At 39.8% G+C, this 26,048-nt stretch overlaps 2 protein-coding genes across 3 annotated transcripts in view; one reads left to right on the top strand and one right to left on the bottom strand.

The window, feature by feature from the left end:
* Nucleotides 1-1,362: 1,362 nt before the first annotated feature.
* On the top strand, nt 1,363-17,112 carry Apex2 (apurinic/apyrimidinic endodeoxyribonuclease 2). 2 transcript variants are annotated; one of them, XM_004648202.2, is made up of 6 exons: nt 1,363-1,585; nt 2,507-2,590; nt 3,272-3,452; nt 3,960-4,106; nt 5,589-5,658; nt 16,052-17,112. In XM_004648202.2, exons 1-6 carry the CDS (start codon nt 1,429-1,431, stop codon nt 16,964-16,966), a joined length of 1,554 nt encoding a protein of 517 aa, XP_004648259.1. In that variant the 5' UTR covers nt 1,363-1,428; the 3' UTR covers nt 16,967-17,112. The 2 variants fall into 2 exon arrangements, with proteins under 2 accessions (XP_004648259.1, XP_023564181.1); XM_023708413.1 differs by lacking the exons at nt 1,363-1,585; nt 3,272-3,452.
* Nucleotides 17,113-20,963: 3,851 nt separating this feature from the next.
* Nucleotides 20,964-26,048, bottom strand: part of Alas2 (5'-aminolevulinate synthase 2) — a 21,915-nt gene continuing 16,830 nt past the window's right edge. The window contains exons 8-11 of the mRNA XM_023708417.1: nt 25,732-25,896; nt 24,889-25,157; nt 23,155-23,317; nt 20,964-21,226 (exon numbers count right to left, since the gene is read on the bottom strand). Of these exons, the coding sequence (XP_023564185.1) occupies nt 21,063-21,226; nt 23,155-23,317; nt 24,889-25,157; nt 25,732-25,896 (761 nt within the window). The 3' untranslated portion in view covers nt 20,964-21,062. The remainder of the gene's footprint in view (nt 21,227-23,154; nt 23,318-24,888; nt 25,158-25,731; nt 25,897-26,048) is intronic.

Raw genomic sequence — 26,048 nt, 5'->3', positions numbered from 1 at the left:
GGGGAAAAAAATCATTATGCTGTGATTCTGGGTGAAAACCTTAAGGACATGGGACATGTCTTATTATTCCTATTTTTGTATTCTCAATATAACCCATGAACCTGTTGATATTGCTGTTTATCCAACAAACATTTACTCCCTAATTCCTGTTTCCAGTATTAGGAAGCAGCACTAACAAGATGAATCAGCTTATGGTCCTTACTCTCAAGTTGATGGCAATATAACGGTAACAGAAATAGAAAAATCAGCCATGTGTCATGGGGAATGCCTGTAATTTGAGAGGCTGAGGCAGGCGGACCACTGTGAATTTGAGGCCAGCCTAGACTACATAGTGAATTCAAGGCTGGCCTGGAGTTTACAGCAAGACTCTGTTTCAAAACGAACATACTAACCATCAATGGTAACTGTGTATTGTCACTGCTGTGACGGAACAGTGTTGTGGGGGCCGTTGTGGGGGCCAAAAGTAAAATATTTAAACAGATCTGAATTATGTGGTCAGTAAAATCTTAGTTAGAAAAACAATCCTTTAGCTACTAAGATAGGTTTGAATCCTGGCTCCATCACATCTGTGAAACTGAGGCGAAATCACTCAACCTGTCCTACTTAGCTTAAAAGCTGTTTAGTTGTTAATCCAGACAATGAAATGGCATACTGTAAACGGAAAAGCTATGTAGGCATCAGAAAAATGATGCTCTGCAGTTCAAGTTTTTCTGGACCTTCGTTTTACTTATCTGAGCCAGTGGTATATATGTGTCTGGCACACCCTTCTAGATACTATAAGGTCCTAGATAAATGTGGCTATAAGGTAGATTTGAGAGTTTCTGCCTGCCCCAATATAGCCAAAAGCCGTCCTCTTCAGTCATATTCCAGTAGACCTGTTCTTACTGCTCTGTTCTCCAACTGCGAAGTTCGCTAAATTTGCTTTACCCCTACTGCAGAGAGTACATTATGCCAGAAATTCCTGCGCCGCTGGCGTCTCAATGAAAGGTATACTTAGGTGGGCGGTCTTCAAGCTGGGGACAGGATTTGCGCTGCAGGGCGGTTCCAATGAGTTCCGCCGCTTAACAATGATGAAATCCTACTTATAAGTGACCAGACGCACCAAGCGTGCTTTTGAACAGAAAACAAATAAAATACAGTCAGATTCAGGTGTTCCGGCCAGTGTGCGTTCAGAGCAGGAACCCAGCAAAAGAAATTTATTGTCGCCATTCATTCTTCCTCCACTTCCGTTCCACCCCTTCAGCGTCCACCTAGCTTGTTCCTCCACTAATACGAACGAACTCACTGGCTCTAAGTCCCGCCCCACGTACGTCAAGTCGTTCGGTGGCACGCAAGAACGCCTGCGCAAGCGCGAGCGGGAGGTGGGGCTTAGCCAATTTCCGACGATGAGGGTTATTGTCTCAGTGAGGGGCTTCCTGGTTTGCTGAGATGTTACGTTTGGTGAGTTGGAATATCAATGGAATCCGGAGTCCCTTACAAGGGGCCGTGTGCCAGGAATCCAACAACTGTGCCAGCGTGACCATGAAACGTACTTTGGAGGAACTGGGCGCTGATATCGTCTGTCTCCAGGAAACGAAAGTGACCAGTGAGCGTTTAAGAGGCCAGGATCCCTGTCATGTTGTCTTTTTCGCACCAACTTTTGCTTTCTACCCCAGTTCATTTTACTTTCCCACTTCCCCTGTAACTTAAGAGTTCTGTCCTTAGTCCCCAAATCCTGCTATCTTCCCTCTTCAAGTCGTTTCGCCACCTCTCTATGTTCTCTGATCGCATTCCATCCCCTGTCCTTGGCAGAATTTCAGTTGCCTCCTTTTTGGAACCCGCGTACCCACTCAGACTCTCATTCATTCTGCAACCCCAACTCAGTCCCTTGAATTTCTTCCCCCTATGTCTCTAGCCCCTGCTCAGATCCTCTAATTGCCCCTCCATCTTTGCCTCAGCTCAGAGACTAGTACTTGCCTCTATCTAAGATGACCAGTTTTCCCTGTCTACTCCCATCTCTCTTAGTTCAGAGCCCCATAATTCCTACTTCATCTCTCACTCCAAGCTTAGACTTCCCTGATTTGCTTTCTCCCACCAGATCCCACCCCCTAATTTCTTCTAATTTCTGTTCCCCTCGTCCCCAGTTCAGGTCCCCTGCCTAATTCCCTCACTCTGACCTCTTACCTCCAGTTCAGATTCCCAGTTTCAAGTCCCATATTCCCATTTCCCACCTCTCCCTCCTGTCGTGTTAGACCCCCAGATTAGCTTTGATTCTCTGCTCCCTAATTCTACATATCCCATCTATAGACTTTCTAGTTCCCTAACTTCTCATTTTGGTATCAATTCTCCCTCACTTTTTTACTTTTCTAACTCCTCTAATCATAGAGATCTGTACTTGATTTTGCCTCCTACTGCTGGCTCTGATGTATGCTAATAATTATTAGCCTGCAATTTACCAATTCCAGGCCTTTCTGTGTCCTGGGTCTTAGTTTAACTCTTTGAATTAATATTACACTTTTTTCCCCAGGGGATGTGCTGACAGAACCCCTGGCTATTGTTGAGGGCTATAACTCCTATTTCAGCTACAGCCGCAGCCGAAGTGGCTATTCTGGTAAATGGGGCTTTCTGGGGGAATTAAATTTAGTTTTAGTGATGGGAGGAATTATGGGGAAAGGTTTTCTATTTATTATTTGATGAGAAGATCATAACTTTGGACTTTTAATCCACATAGTTAAAGCCCAACAAAATTAGGCTACATGAAATATGATTTTTAATGTACAAATTTTCCTGTTGTACCTCAGAAGTACAGTGTGGTGGTTAATTGTATGAACTTTAGAGCCGGTGAACCAGGGTTCAAATCATAACTCATGTCCTAGCTGTGTGCCCTCTAGTGAATTATTTTATCTCTTTGTGCTTCTCTAGTTTCCAGCAAGAGAATGAGGATAGTCTATATGTGCTAGGGCTATTAAGAGGATTAAATGTGTTAATCCATGTAATAACACTGATACTATATGAGCATTTAGTATTCATCTAAAACACATAGAATATTAAGTATTAATATTATTTTGTGGTATTTTTAGATGAAGAAATTGAAGCTCCAGGGTAAGCATGAAGTTGCCCCAGACTCTAGGGAGCCATCTATGGCTGTTGGGAGAGTTTTAATACATAAAAATAAAAATCATCTTTGTAAAGTTGATCAGACAACTTATGTGGGGATAATTGGGAGTGGATAGTCTGTATAACCAGCTGTTCACTGCCAGTCCTATTGAGCGTACTCTCTGTCTGTCCCTAGGTGTAGCCACCTTCTGTAAGGACAGCTGTACCCCAGTGGCTGCTGAAGAAGGCTTGAGTGGCCTGTTTGCCACCCAGAATGGGAACGTGGGTTGCTATGGAAACACAGATGAGTTCACCCAAGAGGAACTCCGGGCTTTAGATAGTGAAGGCCGGGCCCTCCTTACACAGCACAAGATCCGGTAATAGCCTATATCCCCCTACTATTGAGCATTGTTGGTTCTACTCTTACTGTAGAAATTTTAAGATCTGCCATGTAAACATGAATTCACTATAAAGTTCCTGGGACTCTTTTTTCTGGCTGGGCTGCTTTCTATGTGACACTGACAAATCATCTTCCTGTCTGAGTCTTGAGTTTCCATCTTTACCTTGGGGGACTGGCCTGATGATTTATCTCTTATTACCACAAGTACATTGAAAGTACCTTAACCAGTGCCAAATTCCTTGTCCAAAGTTGCTCGTTCTGGATGAGCCATTTTCATGAATTATCACCTGGTTTACCTGGATGGCATTCTGCATGACCCTTTGCTTGTCTGACCTATAATCTCTTCCCAAGTCATGTGTTTGTTTGCTCATTAAAGTTTCTGCAACCCCTTTTCTATACTGTGGAAAGTTATTAAGTGAAGTCATATGGTATAGATACAGAAAAGGCTTCAAACTGACTCCTTTGGGTTATTTATTTTCCATAGAACATGGGAAGGAAAAGAGAAGACCTTGACCCTAATCAATGTGTACTGCCCCCGTGTGGACCCTGAGAAGCCTGAACGACTGAGCTTTAAGATGCGTTTCTGTCACTTGCTGCAGAAACGAGCAGAAGCCCTTCTGGCAGCTGGCAGGTACTGTCAGTTGAGTAGCAATGTTTCCTCAAGATTGTCCTGGGATTTCTAGGCCTGTGTCACACTTCTTTGGAAGGCAAATGGCATCTTTGAGTTCCTGCACAGTGCAATTGCAGACCCTTCTATGCCTATTTGAATAGACCCTGTTTCTTTTCATTTAATTTTTAAAGAGAATTTTAAAAATTAGATAAAACATTAGAAATGATACAGAATTTCAAAAAACCCACAAGATAGTAGGAATTTAACAATGATTGTTAAGTTGCACATTGTTGCCTTCACAATTGTTGTTCAGAATACAGACATAAGCATATAAAAGTCTTCAAAATAAAAATTTTAAGCATTAACTACTCCCTTCAATAACCAATAGAAATTAGTAGTACAGTCATCCTAGCTATCCTGTGTATATGCTTATATTTTCCCCCTTCCTCCTTTCTTTATTCATTTCTGTCATCCCAATTGTTCTTTCCTTTTGAGCAGTTTCCTTCTCTTTTACTATATCTATTGTATCTTTGAGATTTTATTTACTCTTTCTTTCTTTTTTTTTTTACGGAACTGGGGATTGAACTCAGGCCCTTGCGCTTGCCAGCGAAGTGTTTATTCCACTGAGCAATCTCCTCGGGCCTTACTTACTCTTTCAGGTTCTTACACTAAAGAGACAATACAATGTTGATACATGCAGGTCTGATGTATTTCACTTATGAATATGGTCTGTAGTTGCATCCATTTACCTATAAAAGCTTTGAGTTTATCTTTTTTATAGCTGAGTAATACTCCCATTGTGTAAAAATGCCACATCTTTTTTTATTCATTCTTCAGCTGATAGACATTTGGGTTGTTTCCAAGATTTAGCTATGGCAAATAGACCTTTCTTTATTAAAAGCTGTGAGAAGGGTCCCGAGATATAGCTCAGTAGCACAGGTGCCTGCCTGGCAAGTACAGGGTCCTGAGTATGATCCCCAGTACCCACTCCCTGCAGAAAAAGATCTGTGAGAATAAGACAAAGTAAAACAAAAAAGTTTTGTGCTTTGAGTTCCTATCCTGACTCCTCTTTTAACTTACTGGCCCAAAGGCTAGCCCTGTTTATGGTTTTTGTCAAGTAAGTGTGTGAAACTTTACTTCACAACAGGGAAGTAAGGGTAGGTTAGAGAACTTAGGGCTACTTCTAAAAGGAAGTAAATAGTACCTTGAGCTCAGCTTTGAAGGACAAGACAGATAACATTAGATAGAAATCACTGAGGTGTCATTCATACAGGGAACAGTATCACATTTAGAGCATAGACTTTGGTTGATCGAGTGTGAAAGAAATTTAGGTTATAGCAAAACTAGAGATGTAGATAGTTAAGGGAAGAGTAGTTATTGACTAAAGCCTTAGTGTAGGGTGTTGGCAGTCTGAGTCCTTGAACATGAGAAAAAGTATATGGTGCAGGACTATTTTTTCCTTTATTGAATATCTGGTTCACAATCCCAAGTTGTATTTTTCAGCCATGTGATCATTCTGGGTGACCTGAATACAGCCCACCGCCGCATTGACCACTGCAATGCAGTCAACCTGGTAAGGCTTACTCTAACCCCAGACCCTAGTCCTAATAACTGTGATTCTATTAACCCATCCAGCCCAGTACTTGACTTTTTGGAGCTTCTTCTATGAAAAAAGTAGAGCTTAGTTTGAGGTGCTGTTCTTTCTTTTTTAAAATGACACATAATAAGTATTTATCAATTATAATTTGATACTTGTATATAGTATCTAATGATCAACTCAGTTAATTAGTATACTTATCATTCAAGCATTTACTGATTCTTTGGAAACTTTCAAAATCCTTTCTGCTACCTTTTATCCCCCTATACGGGGTTTTGAACCTAGAGCCTCACACATGCTAGGGATTGCCCTGCTACCTCTTTTGACATATACAATAAATTGAGCTTATGTTCTCATTATATTCACCCTACTCTGCTATGGAAGTTTTGTACTTTATCAAGCTCTATTTTTACCCTTTCCAGCATCTGGAAACTCCTATTCTCTTCTGCTATGACATAAACTTTCTTATTTTCGACATGAGTGGGATCGTTAGGGTTTTTTCTTTTTGTGCTTAGTTTATTTTCATTTAACATGATGACCTTCAGTTCCGTCCATTTTGCTGCAAATGATAGAATTTTGTTTTGTAATTCTTTATAAAGAATCATTTTTTAATCCCTTTCTCCCTCACTTGCCTGTCTCTCCTCCTTGTAAAGATCCCTTTCCCAATCATCAAAAAGTCTTACCTTCCTATTTCTTGACTATTTTTCCTTTATTTTACACTATCAATTATATTTTGTATTTCCCATATAAGAGGAGACAGGCAATATATCTGTATCTGTTTATCTGTTTTTTGGTAATAAGGTTATTTTTATAATGTTATCTGCCAGTCTGTGAACAAGGGAGGTTTATCCACTTTCTACCGTCCTTTTGTATCTCAAAGAGTACTGTAGTTTTTGTCATAGAGATCTTTTACCTTACTAGGTTGATTCCTAGGAATTTAATTTTTTTGGTATTGTGAAAAGGGTTGTTTTCCTAATTTTTTATTTGCTAGGTTCATTGATAGTATACAGGAAAGCTGTTACCATTTGTGTCTTGATTTTGTTTCTTTTTTTTGTTATTGCTTTGCTTTTTTTCCCCATAATTTTATTGATAAACAAATAGCAATGGGACAGTTTCAAATTGCAATGAGACAGTTTCAAATCAAATTGGTAGGACAGTTTCAATAATTCACACATTGCATACATTCTTCCTAGTGGTTAATTGCTTGATTTTGTTTCTTGATACTTTGCTACATTTGTTTATTAGCTCTATGAGTCTTCTGGTAGAGTTTCTTGGATCCCAATATGAAGGATCATATCTTCTGCACATAAAGATAGTTTGAATTCTTCCTTTCCTATTCCTATCCCTTTTATTTCTTTCCTTTGCTTGATTGCTATGGCTAAACTTTTGAGTACTGTTTTGAACAGGAGGGGTGAGAGTGAACACCTTTGTCCCTTTCCTGATTTTAGAGAGAATGCTTTCAGTTATTTCCCACTTTTGTGGTGTTGGCTATGTGTTTGTCATAAATAGCTTTGGTCCTTCTATACCTATTTTTGTTAGGGTTTTATTTTTTATTATCATGAATAAATATTGGGTGATGTCTAAGACTTTTTGTGCATCTGTTGAGATATTTATATAATTTTTATCCTGTTTATATGGTGCATTGCATTTATTTATTTACATATTTTGTATCATCCTTGCATCCCTCTGTTGAAGTTGACTTGAGTATGATGTATGATCTTTTTAATGATTTGTTGCATTATTTTTACAAGTACCTTGTTGAGTTTTGCATCTTATCTTCGTTACAGTTATTGGCTTGTAGTGTTCTTTTGCTGTCAGGGTACTACTGGCTTCAAGGAATTAGTTTAGTAATGTTTCTTCCTTTTCAATTTCATGGAAGAGTCTGAGAAATATTAATGTCTTCGCTGAAGTTCTTGTTCAATCGATGGCGAATCTGTTTCTGTGGTGGTCCTCGGATTTCCCTAGTTGGTTTTTTATTCTACTGTTTCATTGCCTATTATTGGTCTGTTCAGAGTTTTATGTCTTTTAGGTTTAATTTTTTTTTCAGAACCAGGGATTGAACTCAGGCCCTTCCACTTGCCAGGGAAGCGCTTATTCTACTGAGTTATCTCCCCAGCCCCTAGGTTTAATTTTTGTAAACCATTTTTGTCTAGGCATTTGTCCATTTCCACTAGATTCTCTAATTTACTTTGGAATATCAGTTTTCAAAATAGTTTCTTAAACATAGTTTCCTAGTCTCTGGATTTTAGTGATACCTTTTGTGATTTTACTGTTCTCATACATGCTCTGATACATGTCTTTGCTTTCCTTCTTTTGATAAGTTTGCCTAAGTCTATTTTACTTATCCATTAAAAGAACCAACTTATGTGATTCATTGATCCTTTGTATTTTTAATCTCAATTAATTTCCACCCTGATCTTTTTAATTTCTTTCTAGAAAGACATTTTTTGTTTTGGATTTGGATTGCTTTTGTTTTTCTAGGATCTTGAGCTGCATTATTAGATTTTTTATTTGGGATTGTTCTCTTTTCTGATACACATATTTACCAATAAAATCTCCTGTACTGTTCTCATTGTGTCCCACAGATTTTGGTATGTTGTTCTGCCATTGTCATTTGATTCTAGGAATATTTAGTTTCTTCTCTGATTTATTCTGGGACCCCATGATTATTTTAAAATGTATTATTTAATCTCCATGAGTTTGCCTGGTATTTTTGTTTTCTTTTGCTGTTGATTTCTAGTTTCATCCTTTATGATCTGGTAATAAGTAGAGGATTATTTGAATTCTTTTGTATTTACTTAAGTGTGCTTTTTGACCTAAGATATGACCTATTTTGGAGAAAGTTCTGTGGGCTGCTAAGAAGAATGTGTGTTCTGTTATCATTGGATGAAATACTGACCTGTTAAGTTCATTTGTTTAATGGTATGGTTTAACTCTTTCTTTGTTATATTTTTGTTTGGTTTACTTGTGTGTGGGTAAGAGTGGGATAACAAAGATTTCCCAGAATGACTATTTTTGTATTTGTCTTTTATGTTAAGTAGTTTTTGTTTTATGAAGTTGAGTACAACGACAGTTGGTGCATATATATTTATAATTATCACCTCCTGTTGAATTGTTCTCTTCAGCAGTATATGGTGATTTATTTTGTCTCTTCTGAAGAGTTCATTTTGTCTGAGTACAGGATAACCTCTCTTGCTTGTTTTTGTTTTTTTGTTTTTTTTTTTTGGTGGAACCGGGGATTGAACTCAGGACCTTGACCTTGCTAGGCAAGTGTTTATTCTACTGAGCCATCTCCCCAGCCCCTCTTGCTTGTTTTTAGTTCCCTGTTTGGAATGGTTTCCCATCCTTTCACTTTCAGTCATGTGTTTATTTGTGGATGATGTGTGGTTTTGGAGAAAACAAATTGGTCTTTGTTTTTTGTTGTTGTTTGTTTATTTAGTTTTTATGTATTTTAGTACAGGGTCTCACTACTCAGATCAGACTCATAGTGATTCTCCTGTTTTGAGCCTCCCAAGTGCTGGGATTACAGGTGTGTGCCACCCCACCCAGTCTCATTCGCTATGTCAGTGTGCCCTGGGGGTGGGGCCTGCACAGCAGGTGTTGTTGTTTTGTCTTTTTTAAAAAATATATTTGGTTGTTACAAGGTCTCACTATGCAGCTCTGAGTTGTGGTGATCATCCTGCTTTCATCTTCCCCAGTGCTGGGATTACAGATGTGCTTCACTATTCCAGGACTCTGGCCAGTTCATCCCACCCTAGGCGCTTTAGTCTGCTAAGCTATCTCGCCAGGCCCTGTTTTGTCTTTTTTGTGTGTTTAGTACAGGGTCTACAGAGCCTTACTACTCAGATTGGACTTGTAATATTTTTTTTTATTTATTTATTTTTTAATTTTTTATTTATTTTTTTAAAAAAATTTTTTATGTTATTTATGTGTGTGTGTGTGTGTGTGTGTGTGGCCAGCTCAGCCCACCAGGGGGGGGGCTGGATCTCATGTGGTGCTGGGGAATTGAACCGCGGTCCCTGTGCTTTGCTAAGCTTGTTGTAAATAGGTGCTTTAGACCACTGAGCGATCTCACCAGCCCCTGGACTTGTAATATTCTCCTGTTTTCAGCCTCCCAAGTGCTGGGATTGCAGGTGCGTGCCACCATGCCTAGTCTCTTTTGTTTTTTTGAGACAGCTGTTCAGCTATGTGGTTCAGGCTGGCCTTTAACTTTGTAGCCCAATCTGTCCTCATACTCCTGCCCTCCTCAGTGCTGAGATTATAGGTATGTGTCACCACACCCAGCTCTGACTTTTGTTTTTTGTTCCAGTCTGCCAGTTGGTATCTTTTGATTGGGGAGTTAAGACTATTAACATTGGATATTTTTAAAAAATAATTTTATTGAGAAACAAATAGCAATGAGACAGTTTCAAAACTGATTACTAGGACAGTTTCAATAATTAATACATTGCATATTGTTGTCTTCTTAGTGGTAACATTGGATATTATGACTAATAGGTATTTATTGATTGTTATCATGATATTTTTCCAGTACCAATTCTTTTGTTTTCATTTTGTTTAAATACTCTCTCAGTTAGATGAATTGTTTACTTTGAGATCTTTGTTGATCTTAGACTTGTTATCTGAGTTTAGAATTCTCTTGAACATTGTCTGCGATGGTGATTTAATGGTCATGAATTACTTTTTTTTTTTTTTTGCGGAACCAGGGATTGAACTCTGGTCCTTGCGCTTATAAGGGAAGCGCTTATTCTACTGAGCCATCTCTCCGGCCCCATGAATTACTTTTTGTCATGAAAGATTTTTATTTCTTTGTTATTTAGGGGGTGGGCTGAGACGTGGTCTTGCTATGTAGTTCAGGCTTTACTTAAACTCATTATGTACTCATCACAGTGCTCCTACCTTAGCCTCCTATGTGTTGTGATTATAGACATGTATCACCATGCCCAGCTGTCCATTAATTTTGAAAAATAAATTTGTATTATTAATGTGAGTTAGCAGTTGTTTTCTTTTAGGCCTCAAAAAACTACTCCAAGCTCTCCCAGCCTTTTGAAATTTCTGTTGCAAAATCTGCCATTATTCTCATAGGTTTACCTGATAAGTAATCTGACATTTTTCTTTATTGGATTTCAGTAGTCTCTCTCTGTTCCTTGTTTCTTTGGAGTTTGACTATGATGTGTCCTACTGAAGTTCTTTTCTCATTTAGGGTATCTATTTGGGGTTCCAAATGCCTCACTTTCTAGATATCTATTTCACTCTATATTTGTGAAGTTTTCTGCTATGATTTCAGTGAATAAAATTTTATGCCTTTTATTTCCTTCATCAGTCCTTCCTTGACACCTATAATTTTTAGGTTTGTTCTTTTAGAGTCATCTGGAACCTCCTAAATCAATCTATTATAATTTCTGGTTATTTTTATACTATCATGAAGATGATGATCTCCTTGTCCTCAAGTCATAATATTCTACCTTGATTAATCCTGTCTACTGACATAAATTTCAATTTGTATTTTCCACTTCTAAGATTTTTGGGGTTTTTGGGTGTTGTTTTTTTTTTGTGGTACCAGGGATTGAACTCAGGACCTTGTGCTTGCCAGGCACTTATTCCACTGAGCTATCACCCTGGCCCTAAGATTTTTGTTTGATTCCTTTTTACAACCTCAAATTCTTTATACTAAAGCAGTCATTCATACACTAAAGCAGTCATTTGTAGTCTCTTCAAAACATTTTAAATATTTGGTTTCTTAGTTCTTCCTCTACTCAGTAACTGGGAGATCAACTTTTATGAAGTTATGAGTTTTATGAGGTTTTTAATTTTTTTATTTTTTGGTGGAACCAGGGATTGAACTCGGGCCCTTGCGCTTGCCAGGGAAGCACTTATTCCACTGAGCCATCTCCCTGGCCCCTTTATGAGGTTTTTTATTGTCTTGTTTTCTCTTGTGTTTTTATGTGGAATGTTGTAGATCAGTCAGGCTACAAAGGCCTTCCACTATGGTAGAAGTCTTTTTAGTAATGGATATTTTTCTGTGATATGCCTTTGGCTTTGAATGTAATTCAGTGCACAGTCATATACTCAATTTATTAAATACATAAAGAATAGTCCCTAGCACTGAGATGCAAGGAGAGAACAACTACTGGTAACATAAATATTCACAGAACCAATTATGAGTCAATAGATAATTTAGAACTTATTTAACAATTTTATACTCTTTCAGTAACCCAAGAATACAAAGAATTAGTAGTGGTAGAGAAAGGACTGTGAAATAGAAGAACAAAGGAAAAATTTTTGGATTTAAAAGTAAATAAAAGAAGAAAATTGAAAATAGTGGGAGACTAGAAAGAAACTAAAACAAGAAAAAGGAGAAAGTGTTTTTTGATATTTTTATGCCTGAAAAGAAGAGGAGAGATGGAGTTTAAAAGGGAGCAAAGGGAAAGAAGTAAAAGGTAAGATTTATAAGTACAAAGTATGACAGTCTTTATGGCAATTGCATCCAATTTACAAATTAGGAGAAACCCTATGTTAGAAAACCTAAGCAACAGCCTTTGGGGAGACAGAACCTGATAAGGTCAGTTCAAGATACTGTCTGTAAAAAAAATCATATATAGCATACAGTTGCTTATAAACACATGCCCCTCACCTATGCTCTCAAATAGGTTTTAAAAGCAAAATTAAGTTTTGGGAGGATAAAGGTACTTATGAGAGAGGGGAGGAAAGGAAAGAATTGGGGGAAGAACTTTTTAGGTACATAGTGAATGAGAATATGTGGAGATTGAGTCTAGTTAATGACATAACAATTTTATAAACTGTATATAACAACTTTTGCTAAGGATCAACTTAATGTGAGATATTATGGTGCTATAGTATTTAGATTAATCTTAATGTAGTAAAGGGAAAATACATAAAGTTAAAGAAAAAAAAGTATAAGGGAGAGGAACCCATAAGTAGGAGAAGGTATAATGGGAAAGATAACAAAGGTAAGGAAAAGATGAGATGGTAGCTAGGGAGTAAGAGAAGAGACGGAGTATATCCAGCTGTTAAACTAACAGTGAAATAGGCTAGATAGCACTAAGAAATAACTTTTGAAGTGGGTATATATAGCTTACCTGCATGAAATGTTTTATATGCAACAAAATAAAATTGATACACATAGTAATAACCATACATATATACCAAAGCTTATCACTCAAAAAATCAAACAAGAAAAAAGAAAACACATACAAAAAACCCACAGAACAAAAACATGGAAAGGGCGCCATGTTTAGGAACCTCTGGTGTTCTTAGGGTGCTGTTCAGTCATGTTTTCCTCCCACTGACATGTAGAAACCTCAGATACCTGGGTGAATTTCTGCCATAAGCTCTACTATTTGCTCTGCCAAGTTCATTTGTCTCAGTCTTCTGTGCTTTCTATTTGCAACTGCTGCCCTGGACTTCTTCCCTTAGGGATATATAAACTTTTCCTAACATGATGTGTCCTCTGGACCCAGACTATAAGCAGTATCAAAATCAAGAAGCATTCCTTATTGTAAATACTTCTGTTGTTGGATTTCATCTGATGGGCTTCTCCTTTAAATTGTCTTCCCCTGATTGAGTTTTTGTTCCACACCTGTGTGTACTCTGGACCTTCGTGAATCTCTTAGTGTTCCTGCCTCTGGCCTGCCATGATACTCTCCATATTTAATTTGTCCATCTGATTCTGTATCTTGGCTTTTGTAAATAATGCTGCTATAATTATGGGAGTGCAGATGTCTCTCATACAGTGTTTTCATCTCCTTTGGATAAATTCCTAGAAGTGGGTTTAAACTTTTAGAGGAAACACCATACCATTTTCCAAAATGACACACTAATACACATTTCCACCAGCAGTTATTTGAGAGTTCCTCTTTCTGTTGTATTATTGTCAGCATTTGCTTTTTTTTTTTTTTGGCAGAACCAGGGATTGAACTCAGGCCCTTGCACTTGCCAGGGAAGCACTTACTCTACTGAGCAATCTCCCTAGCCCCAGCATTTGCTATTTTTTGTCTTTTTGGTAAAAACAATTCTAACTGGAGTGTGATGATAGCTCATTGCAGTTTTGATTCATGTTTCCCTAGTAATTAATGATATTGCTCTTTGTTTTTCACATAATTTTTGGCCTTTTGTGTGTCTTTTGAGAAATACCTATTCAGATCATTTGCCCATTTTTGAGTTAGATTATCTGTTTTAATAGTTTGTTGTTGCATTGAGTTCACTATATGTTCTAGATATTAACACCTTATCAAGTGAATGGTTAGCAAGTACTTTTCCGTTCTGAAGGTCACCCCTTCACTCTGAATTGTTTCCTTCGCTGTGTAGATGTTTTTTTTTTTTTTTCATTTCATATAGTCCCACTGAAATACTATTCTACAAGTATTGAGGATTGATCCTTCATTTGACAGACATTGCTGATCCTATCCTTGTCTTGGCCCTGAAGTTATGTGTTAAGAACTCAATTATGAGTCATATTGGCTCTTGGAAGTCTCAGTGTAGGCTACAAACAGATGGCCAGAGAATTGCAAAATGATATTTTCTGAACTGAGGCAGATATGGCAGTACAAAGCACTAAGGAAGTCCAGTGATAGGATTACTTGTAAGCCTGGATATCAGGGAAGGCAGTTGAGAATGTCTGAACTTATAACCAAACAGCCTTGGGTAGGGGGAGTTAAATGTTACAGCACACACAAAGGTTTTAAGTTGGGAAGTTGCCTGGTGTGCATAGGGAACTTCAAGTCTCATTTGTATTAGAGACATGGAAAAGGAGGTGAGTGGCAGAAGGTGGGGATGGAGGCTCCATTGGGGGCTAAATTCTGAGGGCCTTGAATCCATATTGCCATGGTTATTTCTCTAATACACTGTATTTTCCACTCGTGAACTTCAACATCACCTTCTTATCTCTATAATAAAGAGAAAACTTCAAGACTAGACATTCAAGGTATTTTCTGGTTTATTCCTTGCTTTCATTTCATTTTCGGGCTGGGGAGTTAGCTCAGTAGAATAAGTGCTTGCCGGGCAAGCGCAAGGGCCTGAGTTCAATCCCCGGTTCCATAACAAAAAAAAAATTTGATCTCAGATCTCATTTCATTTTCAGTGTCCCTGCACATGCCATCCTCCAGACAGATGTCTCCTATGCCCATGGCAAAACATGTTTTTATGTTGAGTTTTTTCACTGTGCTTCAAATTGGTGACTAACCTCTCCTATTTTTTTTTTCTTTAATGAATCTTTTTTCCTCTAGATCAGCTGTTTTTAAGCCTTGATTACATATTAGAAAAAAATATTAATTACCACTGTAAGAGCAGAAATCAGAATCTCATGGTTGGGGGTCCAGGGTCTAGTGATAATCTTGAAAGTCTCCAGGGTTAATTTTGCAAACAGGATTCAGAACCCTTATTCTAGAATGTATAAACTACTTCTCATCTTGACTTCTGTCATATAGAAGATTTCTGTGTCAGATTAACAAACTACCTGTTTTTCCTCTGCTCTCGTACCACAGCAGTCAAAACAGAAGACTTCTGTGACCTGTGCAAGCCTATCACGGAGGCTGTTCTTATAGTTTAAAGCTATCTACCTTCTACCTAGGTTACTTCTGCTTGGCCTTCACAACTTGATTCTAGGTCAATTCCTCCCCACAGCTAGATCTGTTTTGTCCCTAACATCATGTCTAGTGTAAAATAATTGTTGTATTGATTGAATGGGTGTTAGATGGGTTGGACAGATGAATGGATAGAACAGGAATTAGCCAAAGGAAGTATTCAGACATGTGTTTCTGCAAACCCGTGATCATGGGAAGGAGGTGTGGTTATGGGAGTTTTGACACATGATAAACCAAATAGCATCAAAAGGTTTAAGGAGAAAATGTTCTTCCTAACTCCTATTCCTACCTTACCACTCTAGAGACAGTTATTTTTCCTATTTTCCATTCTTTTGAGAAACAATTCTGGAAATTGCTTTGCTTAAGCGACTATTGACCATTATAATTTGGCATGTAAGAACAAATACAATGCAAAGTAAAAACAGTATGGTATACAGGAAGCATAAGGATAGAACAGGCTTTTAAATCAGTAAAATTAGAAATCAAATTCTGTCTCTGCCAGTTCTAGCCTAGGTGACTGAAACAAAGTTCCTTGTTTGTAAAATGAAGCAGATAGTCTCTTTTTCAGTCCTAGACATCTAGTGCATAAGGACAGAACAGGCTTTTAAATCAGTAAAGTTAGAAATCAAATTCTGTCTCTGCCAGTTCTAGCCTAGGTGACTGAAACAAAGTTCCTTGTTTGTAAAATGAAGCAGATAGTCTCTTTTTCAGTCCTAGACATCTAGTTTTAACTAATTTTCTCTTCACTCCCATATCCCTTTCCCCAGGAGTACTTTGAAGAGGACCCCGGGCGCAAGTGGATGGATGGCTTGCTTAATAACATAGGGTGCCCAGCTGGGTCCCACGTGGGGCCCTTCATTGATACCTACCGCTATTTTCAACCACAGCAAGAAGGGGCTTTTACTTGCTGGTCAGTGGTCAGTGGTGCCCGCCATCACAACTATGGCTCCCGACTTGACTATGTGCTAGGGGACAAGACCCTGGTCATGGATACCTTACAGGCCTCTTTCCTGCTCCCTGAGGTTATGGGCTCTGACCACTGTCCTGTGGGTGCCGTTTTGAATGTGTCCTCTGTGCCTGCAAAATACTGCCCACCCTTGTGTACTCTCTTCTTTCCTGAATTTGCAGGCACTCAGCTAAAGATTCTTCGTTTCCTAGTTCCCCTTGAACACAAACCTATATTGGACCAGTCAGCTTTACAACTCAGCAGTCAAACTCTGGTACAGAAACGGCAAAACAAATTCTGTGTTCGGTTAACCAGATTGCAGCCAAGTCAGGCTAGCTCCAGAAGAGGTCAGAAAAACATGACAAGCTACTTCCAGCCCTCTTCCAGCCATTCCCAAACTTCTGCCTCGAAGCTGCCTACTCTGCATCTGGTGGAAACTGTCATGGCCACAAAGACTCCAGAAGAAGAGGCAATAGCCAAAGTGGTAGAAGGAGAGATCAGTGCTTCAGGAGCCAAAGAGGAAAAGGAGGTACTGGTCTCATTCTGGAAGTCTGTGTTACGAGGGCCTTTCTCCGTGCCTCTTTGTAGAGGCCACAGGGAGCCATGTGTGATGCGTACTGTGAAGAAGGCAGGACCCAACCTTGGTCGCCACTTTTACATGTGTGCCAGGCCTCAGGGTCCTCGCAGTGACCCCTCCACCCGCTGCAACTTCTTCCAATGGAGTAGGCCCAGCTGATTGAACTGAGGCTTAGGGATGTTCTGTCCCCTGCATAGAACCTGATCCCAACTCTCTTCCTTCTAAGTTGCTAATGCTACCTTGTCTCCCAAAGTTTCCTTTTCTCCTTTCTTCATTTTCTTCTTTCTCTTGCTTTTCTTCCTCTCGAAAAGCTTCTGTCTTTCCTAGTATAACTTCTTAGCCTCCTCTGAAACCCCTCTACCTCTTTCCTCTTAAGTTTCCTTTAGTGGTGAGCTGCTTTTGCCTTGATGTTCTGATCCAGTCTTTTTTTTTTTTGCAGTACCAGGGATTGAACTCAGGACTTTGCGCTTGCCAGGCAAGCACTTATTCTATTGAGCTATCACCCTGGCCCCTGACCCAGTCTTGTACCCCACTTTTCCACCTTCCTATTAGAAGTACATGGGAACCAGGTGTTTGAAGTAGTTGCCATTTTAAACCCATCTGTCCTTATTGGGAAATAATCATAAATAAAGTGTCTTTTTTACTGAGTGTCACGTTGAATATATGTTTTGGATATGTTCTATATAGTTACAGAATCAGAAGCTGTCTCAATACAGGGTTTGCCAGCTATATCCCAATGATGCAATACCTATGGAGAGGGGAGTTGAAAAGATAGTGGTCATGCTGGGTTGTAGAAGTTCCTGGAAATCCTGAGCTTGGATCAATAATAGAGGTAGATATGGGCACTGATGGAGCAAAAGAGATGCCACTTATTCTTTTTTTTTTTTTTCTGCAAAGCTTTATTCCAGAGGGGCTCAGTCCTTCTTGGCAGCTGCCTTCCTCATGGCGGCCAGCACGTTGCTCAGCTCCTCACGCTTCCTCTTGGCGCGGATGTGCGTCCCCACCCTTTTCTTGATGAACTTGAGGGCGCGCTTGTCCTTGGAGACCTTGAGCAGCTCCATGGCGCGCCGCTTGTAGGGGGCGAAGCCGCACACCTCCCGGATCATGTCCCGTACGAACTTGATGTGTTTGGTGAGACGTCCGCGGCGGCGGCTGTGCCTCGGTTTGCTCACATTCTTAGTCACCTTGTGGCCCTTGTTGAGGCCCACGGCCATGGGATAGCGGAGGGCCATGGCTACTCTTTTTCAATGGTTGCTGTGGCGGAAGGACCCGAGCCGGGCGGAACCATGGGAGATCCCGCCACTTCTTTTTAACTCCATTTTAAGGTAGCATTACTTAAGTTCACTTAAGCTATAGGTAAAGTCATTCCCTCACACCCTCCCAGGTATCTAGACATAAACCCACTCAGAAAAGAGTCATAAAATAGGAATAGAACAACTTGAATATGGTAAACGTTTAGAACAGTGCCCCGTGAAAAGCAGATGGTCAGAAGTGTCTGAAAAATGTAAACCTTGTGGCCATTGTGTGACATTCTTGTTAAATTCATGAAAATAAGGTAATATGATTACTTAGTATAGAAACCTACAAAGTATATAACCTGGAAGTAGAGTCCAAATGTGGAGGCTGATAATTTGGGAGTTCTGACCCAAAGTCAGGATGTCAGTCTCCAGCTCACAATAAAAGCTCTTTTTTTGTTGTTGTTCCTACATCTTCACTCTCACAGGTGCTTTTCTCACTGAGACTGCTGGAATAGTGTGGTATAGTAAAAAGGATGGTGGACTGTGTAGCCTAAACATTCACTGTCCAACTAGTGTGTCCTATCCCCCAGCTGCCACACATGGGTTACAGAATTAAAAGGAACAGTCTGAGGTCTCAGAGTTGCAAAACTTGGCTTGAGATACAACAAATCTCAGGGAAGATTGCCTCCTCAACAGGTATTGTCATTAATTCCCTATTGGGAAGATTACTTTGAAGATATTGCTTGCTATAACCAAGCTTCTTGTATCACCTTAGAAATAGAACTGGTAAGTACTATGATATGAAAGAAAGAACAAACAATTGAGAAAGATACTTTCTGGGCTGGCTAAATAGCTCAGTAGATTAAAGTGCCTGCAAGCAGAAAAAGGGGCCGGGGGTTTGATACACAGGCCTGCCTTGCCAGCCCAGCCCAGCTCACGGGGCACACTGATACAGCAATTGAGACTGGACATGGTGGTGTGCACCTGTGATCCCTGCTCTTGGGAGGCTGTAAACAGATGGGTCACTACAAGTCCCATCTAGTAGTGAGACCCTGAACACCCTGTAGCCCCTTCCCTAAAGTACAAAAAAAAAGCAATTAGACACTTGCCTTTACTCCCCAATAAAAGGCTCAGCCAAAAAATGGATAATTGAAATGAATGGGCACTTCTCAAAAGATGTGCAAATGGCCAATAAATACATGAAAAAAATTGCAACATACCTGGCCCCAAGAAAAATGGAAATTAAAGCAACTCAGATTTTATCTTAAGAAAGAATGGCTATCAAGAAATTAAATAACAGGGCCAGGGAGATGGCTCAGTAGAATAAGGGCTTCCCTGGCAAGCACAAGGGTCTGAGTTCATTCCCTGGTTCTGAAAAAAAAAAAGGAGAAAGAAAAAAATAAGTTGAAAAGGTTGTGGAAAAGAAGGAAACGTACACTGCTGGTGGGAATATAAACTTGTAGAAGCACTATGGAAATTAATATGGAGAGTTCTCATAAAATCAAAACCAGGGGCTGGTGAGATGGCTCAGCGGTCTAAAGCACCTACTTGGAACAAACTTGGCAAAGCACAGGGACCGTGGTTCGATCCCCCAGCACCATAGGCCAGCCAGCCCCGCCCCCTGGTGGGCTGAGCTGGCCACACACACACACACGCACGCACGCACGCACACATGCGCACACACATAAATAAAATTAAAAAAAAAATAAAATCAAAACCAGCAAATTTATTTGACTCACCTAATCCCCTTCTAAGTATGCCTCCATCACATTACAGTGATACATGCATGCTTATGCTTATAGATAGCTCAGGTTGTAATAGCTAAATCATAAAAAATGACCTATATGCCCATCAGCAAATTAATAGATGAAAATATGTTTATATGTAAGGGACTACTATATCATAAGGAAAGATGAACTCAAGATATTCATACATAAATGGATGTACCTTGAGACTACAGTGTTAAGTGAAATCAAACACAAGCTTAAAATATTGCATGGTTTCTCTTATATGAAAAACCCAAAATATTTTTTTAAAAGAGCAGAATAAAAATTAATAACAAGGCTGAGCAAATAGCTAAGCAGATTAAAGTGTCTGTAAGCAGGTGCAGGGGCCAGGGGTTCAATCCCCAGGCCTGCCATGCTGGCTCTGCCCCTGGGCTGCACTGAGACAGCAATTGAGGCTGGGCTTGATGGTGTGCACCTGTAATCCCAGCACTTGGGAGGCTGTAAACAGGAGAAACACTGTGAGTCCGATCTAGCAGTGAGACCCTGAGCACCCTGTAGACCCCTAAAATACAGAAAAATAATAAGTAGGAAGTGCCTTAAGGTTATAAGCAGCTATATTTGCTCCAGTGTGAGTAATGAATATTACCATTTGTATGTGCATGCCAGGATGTATAGAAGATTGGGAAGCATTCCTCTGTCACATTCTGAAGTAATACTATCTTCCACTTCATAAGTATATGTACATGTAGTCTAAAATATGAATCTATTGACTTAGAAACTCCTACCCTGTTTCAGGTGTGAAGGGGACCAAGAGATGGAAGGATCAGGGACAGAGTGGAGAGTTAGGAGACAAAAAAGAATAGTCATGTACATGTACAAGTTTCCTGTGACAATAATGTACTGTGAGCAAGTAGAAACACAAAAATACAAAAAATGAGCCCTGAATTTTTGTTGAAACTTGGAAAAATAATTTCAAATCTCCCAAATGTTTTGTCTCTTTTTGGTATCATGTAGTTTTTGTCCATTCTTTCTGTCTTTCCACATTACCCTGTTGGTAAGATGGGGTGATGCGAACAAGTGATCTCTGGTTTTTCTCATGGGTCTGGCACTTGATTGAGGATGTCCAATATAGTGTGTTTGTTTTCTGTCCAATACAAGGTGAGAATGCTGCAATTTGCTTTTTATTTTCAGACTCAAGCCAGCTAGAGGTACACAACAAAGCAGAAGACAAGAGAAAGCCCAGTCCCAAGTGAAGTGCATATGGGGTAAGCATCCAAAGTAGCTGGCTTCTTAGGCATAAGTGGTAACATATTGGGGCCCCATGTTCCCAAAATAGGAACGTTCCCACTCACTCATGAGCTCGAAGTGCACAGGACGGTGACAGAAATTGCAGGCGGCCACAGACACATCCTGGAGGGGCAGCCCCACCTCAGTCCAGGCTACCAGCAACTTACCTGAAAGTGGTAGAGAGAAGGCAAGGGAATAATTGGTTAGTTTTGATCAGATATACCAAGATATCAATCCCTCAAACTTTTGAAGTGCCTTATGACCTTTTGAAAGTCATAAGTAGCTATATTTGCTCCAGTGTGAGTAATGAGTATTACCATTTGTATGTGCATGCCAGGATGTATAGAAGATTGGGAAGCATTCCTCTGTCACAATCTAAAGTAATACTATCCTGTTCTGGACCACTTCATAAGTATACATACATGTACTCTAAAAGATGAATCTATCGACTTAGAAACTCCTACCCTGGTGAAAAAGATGAAGCTAACACTAACCACATGATATCATCAGATTTATGACTAGGAATCCTGGAGCACTGTATATGCATGTGATTCTTGTCAGGTATAGGAATGCAGAGGAGAGAACCTGACCCAGTTGTAGGAAGTACCTTGTATATGCCAGAGCTTTTTCCCTTGACCATTTTTCCCACTATGTTCATGCCCTTGGTGATCTTCCTAGTACAGTAGCTTGAAATCTCATCTATGCCGATAATTAAAATTTTTATCTTTGCTCCAGAACTATCTTTGCTTCTAGACTTCTATACAGAGTGGCCTTTTTTGCATGTCCACTTAGATATCTAAAAGATATGACTAAATTTACATGAACACAACAGAGCTACTTATGTCCCTATCTGTCCTCCACAATGCCTGTTCTATTTGCAACTTTTCTCATTTCAGTTAATAGCAATCTTACTTGCACAGTCTAAGATCCATTCTTTATTTTCCCCATTTTCTCTTACTCCATATTAAGTTTATCAGCAAATACCATTTGCTTTACTGTCATCAAGTCTAAAATACTATCATCTCTCACTGGAATATTACAGTCATTTTCTATGAGGACTCCCACTTCACATTTTATTCTTTTATATATATTCTCAACATATTCTGAATTTCAGGGCCAGTGAGATAACTCAGTGAACTAAGCACCTGCTTAGGCAAGTGCAGGGACCAGGGTTCGATCCCCGGCACCACATGCCATGCCTGCCCCTGCCCTGGGTGTGCTGAGTCAGCAACAGAGTCCGGGCTACATAGTGAGACCCTCTACCAAACACATTAAAAAAATACTAAGTTTCACTCTCTCCACCTTTTCCATTCTTAAGTGAATTCTCTCCTTCCAGCTCCTAGATAACAAAATTTATCACATTAGATCGTCACTATGGTCTGTCTCTGTTAAAGCATTGACTGCCTACATGTCTTTCATCCAGTAGCCCTGGAATGAGCACCTGCTTTATGTCAGGCCCTGTATTAAAAACTACACTCACCAGGAATCTAGTAAATTTTCAATGAATTGACCGAACTAGCATATGTCAGAGTAAAACCCAATCTGGTACTCTTTACAAGCCTCTTAATGTAGTCCCAATCTTCTCAAAGATTGACTCCTCCATCTTTGTACTCCTACTATCTTGCATACCAGTATTGGCTTATTGTTCTCCACATATCTCAAGCTGTTTCTTGCATCCATCCTTACCTTTCCTTATGCTCTTTCCTCTGTTAGGAATATCTTTTGAATGCCTTCTTTCTTTTCTTGGTCCCAGTGCAAGATTCAACTCAGATGTCCCCTTCACTAGGAGTCCTGCCTTGGTACCACTGGCCAAGTTATGCTCCTCTTGTTGCCTCTCCTTTCTGCTACCATACTTCATCTTTGCTAGGCTTGGATCATTCCTTGATACTGTGTGAATTTGCCATGGTCTCCCTAATGAAATTAGAGCCCTTGAGTATGTGAGCTGTTTCTTATTCATTTATGACATTACTATATAGGGCCTGACACAATTTCCAGAAATAATTTCTAATCTGAATGAAAAATATCTTCTTGACTTCTTCAGATCTTAGCGCTATGGGATGGGGAAGCACTATAGGTGCCCATATTGAGGACTTACTGACAAAATCCTCCATCATCTGAGGGCTGTGGTGGGGAGAAGGTGCCAGGCGTAGCAGCTCCTCACCCCGGGGGACTGTTGGATAGTTGATAGCCTGGATGTAGATGCCATGCTTGGAAAGCAGGAGATCACAGATCTTGGTGTTGAGTGCTGCATTTCCCACCTGGTTCAAAATAAAGGCCTTTTAGTATCTGCCACCTGGGTCACACCACCACTCACTCTATTAAGCAGAAGGCCCAGATGAAAGAATACCACTGAATTTTGGGACATAGGGTCTTTTGTTTGTTTTGTTTTGTTTTAATATGGGTGTTAGTGACAGCTTCAGAATTTCTCTCAAGGAGGATCTGAAAACCAGTAATCAGTTTTGAGGGAGGGATATCATTGGTACCACAGGGCTTGTCTTGAAGCTATTTGCAAGGCAAGCATCTTAGTAAATTTGGAATTGTTCTGGTTGAAGAGACAAACTTACCAACCTATCTCCATGGTGCTCTCACTGGGTTAAATAAAAAAAATTTAAAAAGAAGTCTTTCAAGGGAACTTTGGGTTAGCCTTAGAAACAGTGACTATAGTTGGCCCTGTATATCCATTGGTCCTGTTGTAGACTCAGATGGACTCTTTCTTCTATGGATTCAGTCAACTTCAGATAAAAAATAATTTTTAATAACTGTGTATAGCTGGGAATGATGGCACATGCCTGTAATCCCAACACTCGGGAGGCTGAGCAGGAGGATTGCCACAAGGTCAAGTCTACCCTGGGCTTTATAATGAATTCAAGGTCAGCCTGAACTAAATAATGAGACCCTGGCACAAACTAACAAAGCAAAACAAAACAACAACAAAAATCTGCATGTAATGAACACACAAACTGTTTTTGTTATTTCTTAAGCAACATAGTGCAACAACTATTTCTATAGCATTTTCACTGTAGTAAGTATTATAAGTGACTAGGACTGATTTAAGTATATGCGAAGATTGGGTAGGTTATATGCAAATATGTCATTTTGTATAAAGGACTTGAACATCATAGAGTTTGGTAAGTGGGGGGCAGTCCTGGAATCAATGCTCCACAAATATTAAGAAATGATTACATTTTTTTTCTAATCCACAAAATTGTCACAGAAAGTGTCCTTGTCTTACCAATTCACACAAATTCATGCCAATAGTAGTTCAGTTTTTAAAGCATTGTAACATTCAAACATAGTTGAAAATCCAAAATAGAAGTTAGTCCTGTGGTTTTTAATTTTACTTTCCTGACCTCAATTCTCATTCGCAAAAATGTTTTACACTATCACACTATGAATACATATACACATACATATACAAATACACATATACAAAACTGAACAAATCCATCACAAATTGATACCCCCCTTGTGATGTACTCTAATCTTTTCTATTTTTAATGCTAACCATACACCACTAAGGTGATGTTATGTTGCACTAGTAGTACTGATAAACATTTAAAAAAAAACACTGAACTGTAAGTCATGAGTTCTCAATATTGTGATGGTCAAGACAGTTTAATAAGCATGAGATAATAACTGATGCAAAAAGAAGTTGATTAATCCTGAATGGCTGATGATTTTTCAAAAAGAGGATGAAGCTTGATGTAAGGAGGATGGTTCACAGTAACACAAAGTTATGACAGAAGTAGATATAGGTTTTCTGGGAGTAGGAAGGCTTTTAGAAGAGATAGGTGGGTGAGGAGGGCAGCAGGCAGGGTGGGGTTCTCACCCGGATAGGAATGATATGGCTGGGGCAAGGGATAACAGGAAGGCCGCTATCCATTAGTAGCTGGCGCATGTGCTTGACGTTGCGCTGGTGGGCACGCCGCAGGGCTTGACCTTCCTCTCCCTTGAGTACACGTACAGATTCTAAAGCCCCAGAAAGCATCATTGGGGGCAGTGAAGTGGTGAAGATGAATCCAGCAGCATAGGAGCGCACCATATCCACCAAGTGGCAAGTGCTGGCAATGTAGCCGCCCACACAGCCAAAAGCTTTACCTGGAGACAAGGAAAAGAAAGATATATACAAACTCCCTGAATAATCTCTGTAGGAACAGGGACATACCTCAGGCAAAACAAAAAGATGCACCTGAAGCTAGGCTTCCAGACTCGCTTCCTAGGCCTCTGCTGTTCTTGCTTGTTCATGACAAGGCAGGCAGAGCTGATAATTCTGTGGCTCTAAGATAGGACTTTAAAATTCTACCATATGTAATCACTAGATAAGAAGGGTCAGGGAGGGTGGGGACTTTTTGCTGATTAGGGCCAGGAGTAGAGTTAACGTGAAGCTTAGGGATGGTGCGGGAGAGAAAAATATAGCTCTTCACTTATTCAGGTTGAACCTGGCTGGATATTGGCCTAGTTCAGAGGTCTTTTCAAACCCCATCCCCAGACTTTCTCATCCACTTGGCAGTGAGATGAGAATGATGAAAAGGAATCCACGATGACAGTGGTCTAGGGCTTTAAATTTTGCTTTAAATTTAGCTTCTGCAGCTTTAGAGAGAAGAAAGTAAAGGGTCTTACAGAGACTTCCTCTCTGGACTGCATATAAAGCAGGTCCAATGCATTCACTCACCAAGAGTTCCAGAGACGATGTCAATCTTATGCATAATTCCATCACGTTCCCCAATCCCAGCACCCCGGGACCCATACAGTCCAACAGCATGGACCTCATCCACAAAGGTCAGGGCTCCATAATGGTGGGCAACATCACACAACTCCTCAAGGGGACAGATTGCACCTGAGCAAAGTCAAAATATATGAGTATGAAATCATAACCCTTCCCCAACTCCATCCATACCATCATGGCATTGAAAAAGGTATTGTAGAGAGGGAAGAGGATGGCAATCCTCATTTGTGATTATTCCACCCCCTACTGTGTGTGTGTGTGTG

Source organism: Octodon degus, unplaced genomic scaffold (genome assembly GCF_000260255.1).
Source record: "Octodon degus isolate 3935 unplaced genomic scaffold, OctDeg1.0 scaffold00360, whole genome shotgun sequence".
NCBI lineage: Eukaryota > Metazoa > Chordata > Mammalia > Rodentia > Octodontidae > Octodon > Octodon degus.
Note: the sequence above shows the minus strand (reverse complement) of the source record. Positions and strands in the feature narration are given on the sequence as shown.